General features: G+C 35.9%; 1 protein-coding gene and 1 pseudogene across 1 annotated transcript; both read left to right on the top strand.

The window, feature by feature from the left end:
• Positions 1 to 882: 882 nt before the first annotated feature.
• LOC138160966 (large ribosomal subunit protein eL39-like) lies at positions 883 to 1170 on the top strand. Its single transcript, XM_069087751.1, has one exon. The coding sequence runs from the start codon at positions 964 to 966 to the stop codon at positions 1117 to 1119; it is 156 nt and encodes a 51-aa protein (XP_068943852.1). The 5' UTR covers positions 883 to 963; the 3' UTR covers positions 1120 to 1170.
• A 12109-nt stretch (positions 1171 to 13279) lies between these two features.
• LOC138160965 (serine/arginine-rich splicing factor 9 pseudogene) lies at positions 13280 to 14405 on the top strand (annotated as a pseudogene).
• Positions 14406 to 15210: the final 805 nt, after the last annotated feature.

The raw sequence follows: 15210 nt of genomic DNA, 5'->3' as shown, positions 1-15210 counted from the left end.
CTTCCCTTAAGAATTGCTTTCACTCATCCCACAAATTGTGGTGTGTTGTCTTATTATTGTCATTCTTTTGAATTATGTTACTTATGTTTCTTTGAATTCTTGTATGATGCACTCATTTTTTAGGAATAAATTATTTAGTTTCTAATTAGTTTTTAGTCTATGTTTCCAAGGACCTTTATTATATATGATTTTTATTGAATCAATATCTGAAATGGACAAATTTAATATTTCTTCCTTTCTGCACTGGATTGGGAGTTTCTTATGTCCCAGTACATGGTGAATTTTTGTGTATGTGTCATGTACCACTGTGAAGAAGTTATATTACATTTTTATCCCCATTCAGTTTTCTCCAGAAGTCCATCATATCTACCTTCTCTAAAATTCTATTCATCTCCACTTGTTTCTTGTTTATTTTGAGGTTAGATTTTTCAGGTTCAGATATGGGGAGAATGAGGTTCCCCACTAATATAATTTTGCATGTATTTCTTCCGCTAACTCCCTTAACTTCCCCCTCTAGGTATTTGGATGATATCACTTGGTGCATATATGTTTAGTAATCTATTGCTTCGTTGTCAATGGTGCCTTTTAACAGGATATAGTTTTGTTCATTATCATTCCTAATTAGATCAAGTTTTGCTTTATCTGAGATTGACATTGCTGCCTCTGTTTTTTTTTTTTTTTAGCAGAAACATAATATGGTCTACTCCAGCTTTTTACCTTTAGGCTGTATATATCCCCTATTTCAAATGCATTTCTTGTAGACCATGTATTGGAGGATTATATTTTTAAGCCATTCTGCTAAATTCCTCTGTTTTATGGGAGAGTTCATGTCATTCACATTTATAGTTATAATTACTATATGCGTACTAGAAGCTAATGACTCCATAACACATCAAGAAATAATACAGCCCTTTTTCACCCATCCAGCCATCATGGTGGAAGCTCGGCTGTCATCCCATCATCATGTCCTCTCATAAAACATTTAGAATCAAGAGGTTCCTGGCCAAGAAACAGAAGCAGAATCATCCCATCCCGCAATGTATTCGAATGAAAACTGGTAACAAGATCAGGTACAATTCAAAAAGAAGACACTGGAGAAGGACCAAGCCCGGATTATAAAGAACGGCGAACAAATGGCCAGCACAATGAAAGACATTCAGCACCAATACCGCCTCCTCCCCCTTACCATGGCATCCTTCCATTCATCAATCCATCCACCCATCATTCATCCATCAATCATTCAGTCACCTCATTTTCCCCAATAAGAAGAAAATGCCACTCTTGCCCTCCATTTGGGAAACCCTCTGCCAAGATGCAGACATCAACAAAAGGCCCCAATGAACCATTAAAATTGTCTTGCCTTTAAATGTTTTCATAAATTTCATCCATGAGTTTGGGTATCGTGTGTTGTGATATAGTTTAAATTACTGTTATCTGCATCTCTGTAGCATTTATATGTTTGAGGTTATGCTTAAAAGGCAGAGATCATAACAAAACAAGTTATTCCTGTCAAAAAGAACCAAGCTCTAGCCCTACCTTGAACAAGCTGTCACAATAACCTCTCTGTGTTTTGTTTTGTGTTTTAAGGAGTTATAACAGAGCACCTACCTCACAGGTTTGTTGTGGGGAATCTTAAGATTTGCAAGCCTTCAGTGTAAGCCACCAGTGCTGCTAATCCAGAGCTGTCTCAGCCAGATTATGTGCAGCTGACTGTGTTAGATTATCAAACTCACAGTCAGAGGAGTAACCTGTTGACCCCCTGCTTATTTCATACAATAAGCCGTCTTTGTTCCTTGTTTGGAGGTGGTAAATTTAAGTGTTGGCAGCTTCTCAGTTGTCAGTTATTTGTGTGTTCGGGAAAGCCCAACCTTTTGTTAGGAACTAGACCTGGTCCGGGTGAATGGCTTCACAGTTTTCTGAAGATGCAATTCTGCTAATAAAGGGCTTCTACAAAAAAAAAAAAAGAAAAAAAAGAAATAATATAATAGATTCAGACAAATGATCAAAAAGAATTAAACAAGTAATATATCATCAGAAAAAGAAATGACGTGGAAAATAGATCCAGGAAAGAAAAAAAAAATTAAGTAATAGACTAACAGGAAGCAATGACCAAATGAAGAGCTTAGATGTCATTTTTCAAGAAAAAGCATCCCAACATCCTAGAAGCAAAGAAGAAAATAAGAATTGAAAGAATCAATTAATCACTACCTGAAAGAGATCCAAAAATGAAAACTCCCAGGAATCTTATAGCTGAATTCTAAAGCTCCAAGAAACTACTTCAAAAAGTCAGAAAGAAATAATTCACATACTATGGAGTCACAGTCAGGACCCCAGAAAATGTATCAACTACCACATTAAAAAGAAAGGAAGTCTTAGAACATAATATTCTGGAAGGTAAAAGAGATAAGATTACACCCAAGAATGACCTATCTAGCAAAAATTTGTATAATCCTCAAAAGAAAAGAAAAAGAATATTCAGTGAAAGAGAAGAATTTCAAGCATTACTGATGAAAAGATCAGAGCTGAATAGAACATTTGTCTTTCAAAAACAATGCCTCATGAGGATAGGAGACCCAATAAAAGTAACTTTCATTTTTTATATGGGAAGATGACACATGTAGCTCCTAAGAACTTATCATTATTAGGACAGTTAAAAGGAGTGTACATAGAGAGAGGGCATGAGCATGCATTGACCATTATGGAACAATGTAAAATAAATGAACAGGCAAGAAAAAGGGATGCATTGCAGGAAGAAGTAAAGGAGAGTAAGAATGGGGAAAATTAGTCTAATCATTCTAATGAACAATTTGGAACTACACCTAAAAAATTAGAAAACTGCATAGATTTTGATGGAGTAACAACAATACTAGTTCTGTGTCCCTAAGAGACCAAGGAAAAGGGGGAAAGTACCTGTTTGCACAAAAAAAAATAGTTATAGCAGATCTTTTGAGGTGGCAAAGGATTAGAAGCTGAGGGCATGCCTATAAGTTGCAGAAGGTATAGACAAGTGGTATATGATTTTGATGGAATGCCATTCTTCTCTAAAAATTAATGAGAACCATGATTTCAGCCAAAAAAAGGGGAATTCTGATAAAAGCTAAGGTAAAATGAAGCAAACAGAATAAAAAAAATATTGTAGGAGAATCATTGTTCAGATGATTAACTATTAATGACTTTGTTACTGTGATCAAGGCAATGATCCAAGATGAATCCAAAGAATTCATGATGAAAGATCTTATCTATGTCCAGAGAGAGAAGTGATGAACTCCAAGAGCAGACTGAAGCAAATATTTTTAGCTCTCTTTATTTTTCCTTTTTCTGTATGTATGTGTGTTTGCAACATATCTAATATGAAAATATCTTTATCATAACTTCAAATGTATAAGCAATTCATATTTCTTTTCTTCTCAAAGGTGTAGAGGAGAGGTATGATGGAAAGAGAGCATTTAGAACTCAATAATTTTTTTAATTTCATATTGACTTTACTCATAGTGATGAAATAAATTCTCTTTCATTTTTTCTTGCTATATCCACTTCCTTCCATTCTTCATTTTTGTTTGTTGTTTAATTACACATTGTGTTTAATTTTAGTTTACTTCAGTTATTTCCACAAGATATTGAGTTACAAATTTTCTCTCCATCTTTCCCTTATCCACCACCCCAAAACAGTGATCCCACTGTATAACACCTCTCCCAATATGCTCTCTTCTATATCCACCCCCATTCCCAACTCCAACTTTCCAGTAGGGCAATATGAATCTCTATACCCCAGTGCCTATATATCTTATTTCGCAGTTGCATGTAAAAAAATAATAATAAGGGGTGGCTAGGTGTCAAAATGAATAGACAGACTGGAGTCAGAAGGACCTGAGTTCAAATCTGGCCTCAGGCACTTAACACACACACACACACACACACACACACACAACTAGTCATGTGACCTTGGCCAATTCACTTAACCCCAATTACCTTCCCAAAAAAGGAAAAATTAAAAGCAATAATAATAGATTTTTAAACAATTGATTTTGGACCTTTGAATTTCAGATTCTTTCCCTTCCTCCCAGGTCACTCACCCTTACTGTGAAGATAAGCAATTCAATTATAAGTTTTACATGTGTAGCTATACAAAACTTTTCCATAGTGGATATATTGTGAGAGACTGACTATATTTCCCTCCTTCATATCCTGACACCCAATTGTTCTATTCTCTACTTTGATCCTGTAGTTTTTGAAAGGGAGTGCTTCCAACTTCCCTCCTCCCCCAAACTGCCATGCCTTCCATCATCCCCCCTCTCATCCCCTTCCCCCTACTCTCCTGTAGGGTGAGATACACTATTTAGTGTATATGTCATTTCCCTCCCCCCCATGCCAAATTCAATAAGAGGAAGATTGACCCATTCACTTTTGGCTTCCTGTTCTTCCCCTGCATTGTAACACTTTTGCCTTACATCTTTTATATGAAATAATTTGCCCCATCCTGTCTCTCCCTATCTCCTCTCATTATATTCCTCCCTCACCTCTCAGTTTCATCTTTTAAATATCATCCTTTCTTCTTCCATTGTTCCTCTGCTTTCTCTCTATGTATACCTGTACACATATATACACACACTCACATATGTATTCATACAACAATATACCTTCCTAAATAGACATATATATGTGTATGTATGTATGTGTATATATATATATACATATTCCCTTCAATTATTCTCATACTGAGAAAAGTTACATAAGTTGAAATTATCATTTTTCAATGTAGGTATGTAAATAGTTTGACTTTGATAAGTTCCTTATTATCTCTTTTCCCTGTTTACCTTATCTTGCTTCTTGTATCTGAATGTCAAGTTTTCTACTCAACTGTTTTTTTCATGAAGAATGCTTGAAAGTTCTCTATTTCATTGATTGCCCATATATTCCCCTGAAACATGATATTCATTTTTGCTGGATAAGTGATTTTTAGTTTTAATCCTAGCTCTTTTGAACTCCAGAATATCATATTACAATCCCTTTGACCCCTCAGTGTAGAAGGTACCAGATCCTGTGTTATCCTGATTGTGTTTCCACAATTTTCAAATTGTTTTCACTTGGCTCTTTGTAATATTTTTTCCTTATTCTGGAAATTTCAGGAACCTGATTATAATATTCCTATGAGTTTTCTTTTGGGGATATTTTTCAAGTGGTGATTCTTTCTACCTAAATTTTGCCCTCTGGTTCTAAAACATCAGAGCAATTATTCTTGAGATTGTCTTGAAGAAGGATTTCTAGGTTTGGTTTTTTTTTGGACATGGCTTTCAGGTAGTCCAATAATTTTAAATTATCTCACCTGGATCTATTTTCCAGTTCAGTGTTTTGTTTTTTTTTTTAATGAGATATTTCACATTGTCTTCATTTTTTTTTATTTTTTTGCATGTGTTTAATAGTGTTTTGATTTCTCATAAAGTCATCAGCTTCCATTTGCTCCAATCTAATTCTGAAGGAATTATTCTCCTCAGTGAGTTTTTGTGATTCTTTTTCCTCAGCAAATTCAGTTTTTGAAGTCATTCTTCTCCTCATTGGCTTTTTGAGCCTCTTTTGCCATTTGACGTAATCTATTTTTTGAAGTCTTATTTTCTTCAGTCAGGTTGTTGACTCTTTTTTAGGATTTTCTTGTATCATTCTTATTTCTCTTCCTAATTTTTCCTCTACTTCTTTTATTTGCTTTTCAAAATCCTTAAGCTCCTCTATGGCTTATAACTAGTTCGTATTTTTCTTGGAAGCGTTTGGTGTAGAAGTTATGACTTAATTGTCTTCTTCCTGTTCCATGCTTTGATCCTTTTTGTTCCCCAAAAAGGAATCCAAAGTATGATTGCTGTGCTTGCTTTGCTTCCTTTGCTTGTTCATGTTTCCACTCAATTATATGAATTTTGCGCTTTTTGTCACAGTATAATTCTGCTTCCAGAGAGGAGAGCTTTGTCCCAAATTACTAGGGTTTTCTTGACTGCAGGAGCTATTAGTTGGGTTCCCTCTCAGAAGCCTCCACTGGCTGTGGTCACACATCCCAGGATCTCACCCTAGACAGTAATCCAGAGCCAAGCAGGTTAAAGCAAGTGCTATTACCCCTCAGACTGGTTGCTTGTTCCCTCTACAATCTACAGGCCAAGAGCTCTGAAGCAGCCATGTAGTGGTGACTGCTGCACCTCAGCCATTTCTCCCTCTGGGGGCAGAAGCCTGATCACAATCCCTGTACCCTTGTTCCCACAAAGTACACACTGAACTCTCACTTTGTCTTTGACGTTTTTTTGGCTGACAATTCTGGAAATCACCACAGCTGCTGGTGATCCACTCTCTTGAATTTCCTCTGGCCAGGGCTGGCCATGGCTGCCCTGAGGCTTACAATGTAGACTCATGTGGGGCTGGGCTTGGCTCCTAACCTGCTCTGATGGACCCTTCCACTCTGCGTGCCAAGCTGTTTTCAGTAGGAGGTTTGATTCTCTCTGTTGCTTTGTGTGTTCTGTAGCCCTAAAATTTGTTTAGAATCATATTTATAGGTATTTGAAGTGGTTATGAATGGGGCCTATGGAGTGTTCTTGATTCTATGCCACCATCTGGGTCCCTCCCCCCCTCCTTCGAACTCAAGAATTTTAAGTGAATTAAACAAATTTTTACTTGTATTTGAAAATTATTTAAAAACTAATTTTAAAAACTTTAAATGCAAACAAACAAATTTGTCTGCAGTTGGGAAACAAGTTTATGTTCAACATGTGTGTTCTTTAGGAGTTGAGAAACATAAAACTCCATATGGTGGATTTTTTTCTCATAAGTTATTTTGGATCAAGGCTGCTTTATATTCCCTAATTTTTTTAAGTCTTCTGGGACATTTCAAAATCTTTGGTTAACAAATGTTTCATGTCACTCATCAGGTGGAGAGTGATTTTGTCTCTCATGATGAGGGACACTACATTTATTTTCAGTTTTTCTCATCTTTAACACCTTAATGAGAAAACTATTTTTATTTCCCAGTGAAGACTTCTCTGAGGGATAAAAATCTGAGCAGTCAAATGAAAATTGATGTATTATGCTTGTAAAATTGATGTTCTCTTTGAAAACATCAGTTTTGGGATTTTTTCTAATATTTTTATTAAAAAGTGGTTGAATATCAAATGCATAACATTTTTAAACCACGGTTTTTTCTAAGTCCTAATTTTTGGTTTGCAGGCTAAAGGATAGAAAGAAGATCTGAAAACTTCAAGAATGAACTTATTTCTTATATCAACTTAAAAACTTTGCTTGTGTGAGGTAGCTAGGTAGCACAATGGAACACAGTGTTTGGAGTCAGAAACACATGAGTTTTAATCTACTCGCATACAGTTATTGTTCATATATGCTTAATGTGTGACCCTTGAAAAGTCACTTATCCTGATTTGCCTCAATTTCTTCATGAGCAAAATGAACTGGAGAAGAAAATGACAAACAACTCCAGTATCTTTGCGAAGAAAAAAACAAGTGGAGTCATGAACAGTCAGGCATGACTGAAACGATTAAAAAAAAAAACAATGACAAGTCCCCTAAAGCATTATATTAGATTCATCTCATTTGAAAGTTATGTTCTTGAAATGTTTCTAATATGCCTTCTGCACCCACCTTAATTTTTTCCTGAAATATTGTTATTCCCTGAATGACTGAAATATAACATCCTTGGAAGGATATCAATATTAAAAAAAAGTGTTTCTGCAGAAGTTGAAGCATTAAAAGCATTGCATAATTTCCTGAATGAGATTCACCTCCATCTCTGCTTCTTGTTCAATTATTGGGCCAATTCATTGTCCATGTATCGTGTTTTATCAAGATAGATATAAAATAAGATGAAATATTAAGTGATGGGTGTGCATGGGTGTGCATGCATGTGCATGTGTGTGTGTGTGTGTGTAAGTTCATTCAGAAGGTTCTCAGACCAAATACATATTTTAATCTGGGCAATAGTCAGTTTTCATTTGCTTTTTTTGCCACATGGAAACTTAAACAAGTCCTTCCACAAATATGGATTACACTAAAAAGTATCAGCAGTTTTCTGGGGTTAACATCAAGTAGCATGTTGCCATTTGTGAATACATACATTTACACATTTGAAGACATTAACCATCAATATGATAGCTTTTCATTCTTTGGACTTATTTGCATAACATCTTTCTTGACACTAAGTACAGTAATTTATATTTTAACTGCTTTGATTTCCCTGATATTAAGATGCCATGATTACCTGAATAAACTTATCTCCATGAATATTTCTGTCATAATCTTATATTATTTTTCCATGAGCATAGAAGATGACTTTTTTGGAGGGGGAAGCCAAGGAAATTGGGATTAAGTGACTTGTCCAAGGTCACAGAGATAGAATTTGCTAACTGTCTTAGGTCAGATTTGAACTCAGGTCCTCCTGACTCCAGGGCTGGTGATCTATTCACTGTGCCACTTAACTGCCCCTAAAGGCAACTTCTTTTAGGAAAGTTTTGAAACCATATTTTGTCCTACTTAAAAGTTTTGCTAAAATTATATATATATATATATATATATATATATGTACATATAATAGAGTAGGATATTATATTTTCTGTCTTCAGTAAAATATTGAAAATTCATGTGGTAGTATAAAATCAACTCCAGAAGACTATTTCCTTCTTATGTTGTCTTCAAGAATACTCTGGATATAAAGCATTTTCATAAAGATATTAAGGAGAAGTGAAAGTAGTCATTTGGGTTATTAGTACCTTCTTATTTTCTTTTTCTTGTGAAAACACCATCTGTCATTTTTTTTCATTCCTTTGGAATTTTTCCTCTTTTTAATATATATTGAAAATCAGTTATTTAAATAAAACATTTTGCCAGCCCCAGAAAACGTAAAAGGTCAGTAAGAAAAGTTTCTTGCATGGGGGTGAGAATGGAGCACAGTCCAGCACAGACTACACTAATGCAGACCTGGATCCCGCAAACCAGGAGCAGATCTTTGAGGGCAACTGAATCAGTGGTTGCCATAGTGTTTTCCATACCTCTCAGCCCACAAATTTTAAGGGGATTGGGCAATTGATCAGAAGGAGATTGCAGGGTTCTCTTTACTCAGGGGGAACAGCAATTAATCACAGTAATTATACTTGGATCTGGGTTACAGTTCTGGGTTTCAGTTCTAAAGTCAGGAATACTATTGTACCAAAGTTTGTGACCACAGGGGATCTGGGACAGTAGTCACAGTTCCACGGTGGAAAAGAATGCTTGTGGCTACTCAAAAACCAATGCATAGTATAGCAGAACAGAAAACACAGCGCTCTATATACCATACACCTTGTAATAACCAAAAACATACAGCTTCCCAGAACTGCCTTTGAAAACAGCTATGCAAAAAAAGTTAAATCTTGGGATGGTGTCCCATCTAATCCAGAGGTGGAGCTTCACTTAACCTAGAGTTAAAATTCAAGAAAGAAGCTGGAAAACGATTCAACAGTAGAAAAAGTTCCTGAGTATAAAAAGTTAGTATGGTAGTGGTGAAGACTGAAACATAAACTCAAAAGAAGATAATAAAGTAAAGACTCACATCAAAAATACCAAATGAAAATATTAATTAACCTCATAACATGGAAGAGAGCAAAAAATGATTTTAAAAATTAAGTGAGAGAGGTAGAGAAAGAGAATGGGAAGAGAAATGATAACAATGCAAAAAGAAAATATATGAAGAAGGAATCAAATGCTTGGTAAAGGAAGCAAAATATAAAGAAAAACAACACCTTCAAAAATAGATCAAATGGTAAAATAAAGGCAAAAATATTTGAGAATGCCTCAAAAATCAGAGTAGAGAAAATGGAAGTAGACAGAAAAAAATTCACTGAAGAGACCCACGCATTAAAAAGAATTAGCTAGATGGAAAATGGAGCTACATAAACTAACTGAAAAAAAAATTACTTAAAAATTAGAACTGAGCAAATAGAATCTCTTGACATAATAAGACATCAAAAAGCAACAAAATTAAGTCAAAATGATGAAAAAATAGGAAAAAAAGTGAAATGTTCCATTGGAGAAACAACTAACCTAGGACATAGATCTAGCAAGAATCACCTAACCAAAAAAAAAGAAAGTATAACCCTTCAGGAGAAAAATGGACATACAATGAAACAGAATTTGTAAACATTCCTGATGAAAAGGTCAGAGTTGAATAGAAAATCTGACTTTCAAATATGACTTAAAAGAGACATAGAAACCTGTCTGTGCAAAAATATTTATAGTAGGCCTTTCTGTGACCACAAAATATTGGAACTGGAGAGGATATCCATCAAGTGAGAAATGTTTGAACAAGCTCTTGTATATGAGTGTAATGAAATAATATGTTAAAATAAGAAATTAGGAGCAGGCAGATTTCAGAAAAACCTGGAAAGATTTATACAAACTGATGCAAAGGAAAATGAACCGAACCAGGAAATCATTGAACAAAGTATAAGTAATATTAGTGTGATCATCAATTATGGATGTCTTAGCTCTTATCAGAATATTGTGATCCAAGACAATTACAAAAGATTCATGGTGGAAAATGGCATCTAGGGGGCCAGGTGGCTCAGCGAATAAGAGCACCGGCCTCAGTGTCGGGAAAACTGGGAATCGAATCTGGGCTCAGATACTTATCACCACACCCAGAAATAACTGGCCGTGTAATCTTGAGCAAGTTACTTAACCCCAATTGCTTAAAAAAAAAATGGCATCTACATCCAGATAAACAATGTATAGACTCTGTAAAAAAAAATAAAAAGGTAAACAGGAAAGAGAAAAGGCATTCAATTAGCTTAAACTATTTACATTACTACATTGGAAAAAAATACTTTCAAATTCTAAAATCTTTGTTATTATTAGGGCAGTTTGAAAAAGCATAAAAAGACAGAGAACACAGGTATGAGTTGAATATAATGATATGATTATTTTAAAAAATAAAATTAAATGGTGAGAAGGAAGAATGCACTGGGAAAGAGGGAAATGGAGAGGTAAAAATGGTGTAATTTATCTGAAATAAAAGAGATCTGAAAAAGATTCTATAAAAGAGAAGAAGACGGGGGAGTGGAGGATGTGAACCTTACTCTCATGGGAATTGGTTCAAAGAGGCAATAATATAAACATTCAGTTTGGTATGGCAATCTATCTTACCATTGAAAAAGTAGGAAGGAAGAAGGGTAAGTGAAGGGGTGGGGAGGCTAACAAAATGAAGTGCTGTTAGGGGGAGGTAAAAGTCAAAAACAAAAATATTTTGAGAATGGAAAGTGTGAAAGAAGAGAGGCTGGGTAGGATAAGCAGGGAGAAAAAGGATAGAGGGAAATACATAATTGTCAATCATTACTGTGTGAAAAAATTACATCAAATTCCTCTGATGAAGATCTATTCATCAAAAATATACAGAACTGAGCTAAATTTATAGAAAGAAATGTCATTCCTCAATTTTATATGCTCAATGTATATGAATAGATGATTCTCAGACAAAGTAATCAATACATCTGTAATCTTCTACATCATTATTGATTAGAGAAAAGCAAATTAAAACAATTCTGAGCTATCACCACACATCTATCAGATTGACAGAATATGACAAAAAAAAGGCAAAACAATAGAAGTCGGAGGGGATTTGGGAAATGTTTTTTTTATTGCTGAAACAAATACAGATTAAGAAAAAGAAGCATTATAAACTTAAATATTGCAATTTAAATATAAAATAAGAAATGGAAAAAGCAAGTCATGTGTGCAACATAACCGAAGTGAGTACTCAAAATATATAACAATACATTTCAAGAAAGCCGATATGATAAATACTACATGTTATGTTGAGAGTTGTACAGCTTTCCTTCAGCAAAGAAGGAAAAAAAAGTAAAAATTTTCTTTTATTCTCTGTTGTGTACTTTTTACTTAGTTCTTTTTCTCTTCCTTTCCCCCTCCCCAGAAGGCTACAATCAAGCATGGATATGTTTGTATACAAATATAGGCATATAAATAAATATATAGCTACATATATAGACAAATACTTTCCTTAACAAATTCTACTTCTGATCTTTGTCTTTATATTTGTCATATATCTTATTTCCTATTGTAATGGTAATGAAATTAGAAGATCCCTTTGTATTGCCAAGCTGACAGATACTCAGCACCTGGTTTGAAATTAAGCCTCTCTAAAGAAAAAGGAGATATGAACCACTGCTGGTGATGTAAAAGGAAGGGGCTGAACAGGGAAGAGCTAATACCTATATAACAAAGAGCACAAGCTGGATAGGCAGATCTTCTTGTGATAAGCATTAAGGAGGAAGAGAAGCTGCTACCAGAGAAAAAGAGAATTCCTTTCAGCAAGAATCTGGAGGCTGGGCTGCTACTGCTGCAGTGAATACTGAACTGAGAATTGAGAAGAACTGAGAAGAGAAATGAGAACTGATAACTGACACAGAACTTGGACTTGTGGTGTGAAAACTTGAACTTGTGGTGTCAAGACTTCCAAAGGCCAGCTGGAGCTGCCAAAGACAGAGGAAGCATAACTGTGGTGCCAGAACTTTGTACAAATGATTCTGTGACTTTGTCAATGTGAATGAATGTTATTGTGGCTTTGTTAAGCCTTGTCTTTGAAGGAAAAGAGACTGTGAAAGATTTGAGGTGGACCAGACACTGTGAGCTTCAATATGGAGCAGAAACTGCAAGGAGAGCTGAATAAGGAACTGGGAACTGTCTGCCATGACAGTTTGATGGATTCAAACTTTCTGAAAAGAAAGGAAGTGGAGACCCATATGTACAAAAATGTTTATAGCATTTCTTTTTGTGGTGGCAAAGAATTGGAAATTAAAGGGGTGCCCATCAATTGGGGAATGGTTGAAAAAGTTGTGGTATATGCATGTTATGGAATACTATTGTGCTGTAAGAAACAAGGAGCAGACGGTCTTCATATTTACCTGGAGAGCCTTATACAAACTGATGCTGAGTTAGAAGCGTAGAACCAGGAGAAATTTGTACACAATTACAGACACAATGTATGTGTGATGACCAACCTTGATAAACCGGACTCTTCTCAGCAATGCAGTGATATAAGTAAATCCCAAAAGACTCATGATGGAGAGAAATATGTGCATCCAGAGAAAGAACTAGAAAGAACTGAGTTAATATCCAAGTGGAAGCAAAATGTAGGTGCAAAATCTACCCAGAGAAAATAATTCCTTAAAAGTAACAATTGTCGAAATGGAAAGGAGCAAAAAAAAATTAATTGTGAAAAACAATTCTTTAAGAATTAGAATTAGATCCCACAATGAGCCATGGCAGAGAGCGGCCTGGGCTGTGGGAGGCGACTGAGGGGATGTCGGGGATGATGGGCTGGGGGGAGGGAGATGACGGGGCAGCGACAAAGATGGCAAGATGGCAGGATCTATGTGGGGAACCTCCCAGCGGACGTGAGGGAGAAAGACCTGGAGGACCTGTTCTACAAGTACGGCCGCATCCAGGACATCGAGCTCAAGAACGGGCCTGGCGCCCTTCGCCTTTGTGCGCTTCGAGTATCCCAGGGATGCCGAAGATGCTATTTATGGAAGGAATGGTTATGATTTTGGCCAGTGCCGGCTTCGTGTGGAGTTACCCAGGAATCCTGGGGGTGGAGGGCCCCGTGGGAGGACTGGACCACCCTCAAGAAGTTCTGAATTTCGAGTTCTTCTCTCAGTCCTTCCTCCCTCAGGCAGCTGGCAGGATTTGAAGGATCACATGTGAGAAGCTGGGGGTGTGTGTTATGCATATGTGCAGAAAGATGGCATGGGGGTAGTTGAGTTCCTCCCCAAGGAAGATATGGAATACGCCCTGCTTAGACTGGACAACTCCAAATTCCGTTCTCATGAGGGTGAAACTTCCTATATCAGAGTTTATCCAGAAAGAAGCACCAGCTATGGATACACCCTGTACCGGTCAGGGTCAAGGGGTCGTGATTCTCCATACCAAAGCAGGGGCTCCCCATACTACACCTATTCCCTTTGCACCATAATGAAACCGCTTATGTTTTTTTTTGTTGTTGTTGTTCTTTTTTTGTTTTTGTTTTGTTTTTTTGTTTTTGTTTTTTAGTGCGAACTGAGTTGCTCTCTGCTTGGAATCTACATTCCAAATTGACTTAATGTCTTAGGAATTTTTTTAATAACTTTTTTTAAAGGAAAAATTACATGCAGTACAACTACATACATATAGTTTCTACCAGTTCCATATTGGCAGTTGAGATATTTTAAACTGCTGAAATTGTGGTTTTGTTTTAGAAGTTGCATATTTCCCCTTCCTCCCCCAATTATGGAGAAAAATCCATGCAGTGTTATGGTGGGTTACTCTGCACAGACACCATATATGGGAATCAGCCTGTTCTGTTTAGAAATATATTTCTAAAGTTTAATTAAAAAAAAGAATTAGAATTAGACGAGTTGAAAGTAATGACTCTATGAGGCATCAAGAATAATTAAAAAAAAAAAGGGATGGCCAGGTAGCACAGTGAGTATGAGCACCGGCCCCAGTTTCAGGATGACCTGGGAATCAAATCCGGGCTCAGACACTTAGCACCCACCCAGAAACACTTGGCTGTGTAACCTTGAGCAAGTTACTTAACCCCAATTGCTTAAAAACAAAGAATCAGTAAAAAAAACATCTGAAGTATGAAAAAAAAGGAAGAAAATGTAAAATATCTCATTGTAAGAACAACTAAACAGGAAAATAGATCAAAGAGAGATAATCTAAGAATTTTTGGTCTACTGGAAAGCCATGGTGAAAAAAAAGAGCATGGACAATATCTTCTAAGAAATCAAGGGAAAATAGAGGATAATATAATCATTGACAGAATCCACCAAACACCTCATGAAAGAGATTACATATTGAAAAAATCCAAGCTATATTGTAGCTTAATTCCAGAATTATCAAGTCAAGGAGAAGATACTGCAAGCAGCCAGAAAGAAACAATTCCAATATCACAGAATCAGTCAGGATCACAAAGGACCTTGCAGCTTCTAAATTAAAAAAAAATCAGAGATAGTGGAATATGGCATATTTTAAAGCAAAGGAACTTGGACTACAACCAAAGATCAACTACCCAGCAAAACTGAGCATAAACTTTCAGGCAAGGAGATGGTCATTTAATGAAAAAAAGGACTTCTAGACATTACTGATGAAAAGGCTAGAGTTCAAAGAAAAGTTTGATTTTCATATACAAAACTCAAGAGA

The sequence above is a fragment of the Petaurus breviceps genome, unplaced genomic scaffold (assembly GCF_028583685.1).
Source record: "Petaurus breviceps papuanus isolate PSGF00001 unplaced genomic scaffold, PetGlider_PUasm1.0 183, whole genome shotgun sequence".
Classification (NCBI taxonomy): domain Eukaryota; kingdom Metazoa; phylum Chordata; class Mammalia; order Diprotodontia; family Petauridae; genus Petaurus; species Petaurus breviceps.
This window is presented reverse-complemented; position numbering and strand designations above follow the sequence as displayed.

Excerpts from the sequence above, each read along its gene's own strand:
- LOC138160966 (XM_069087751.1), top strand. The coding sequence starts at position 964 with ATGTCCTCTCATAAAACATTTAGAATCAAGAGGTTCCTGGCCAAGAAA.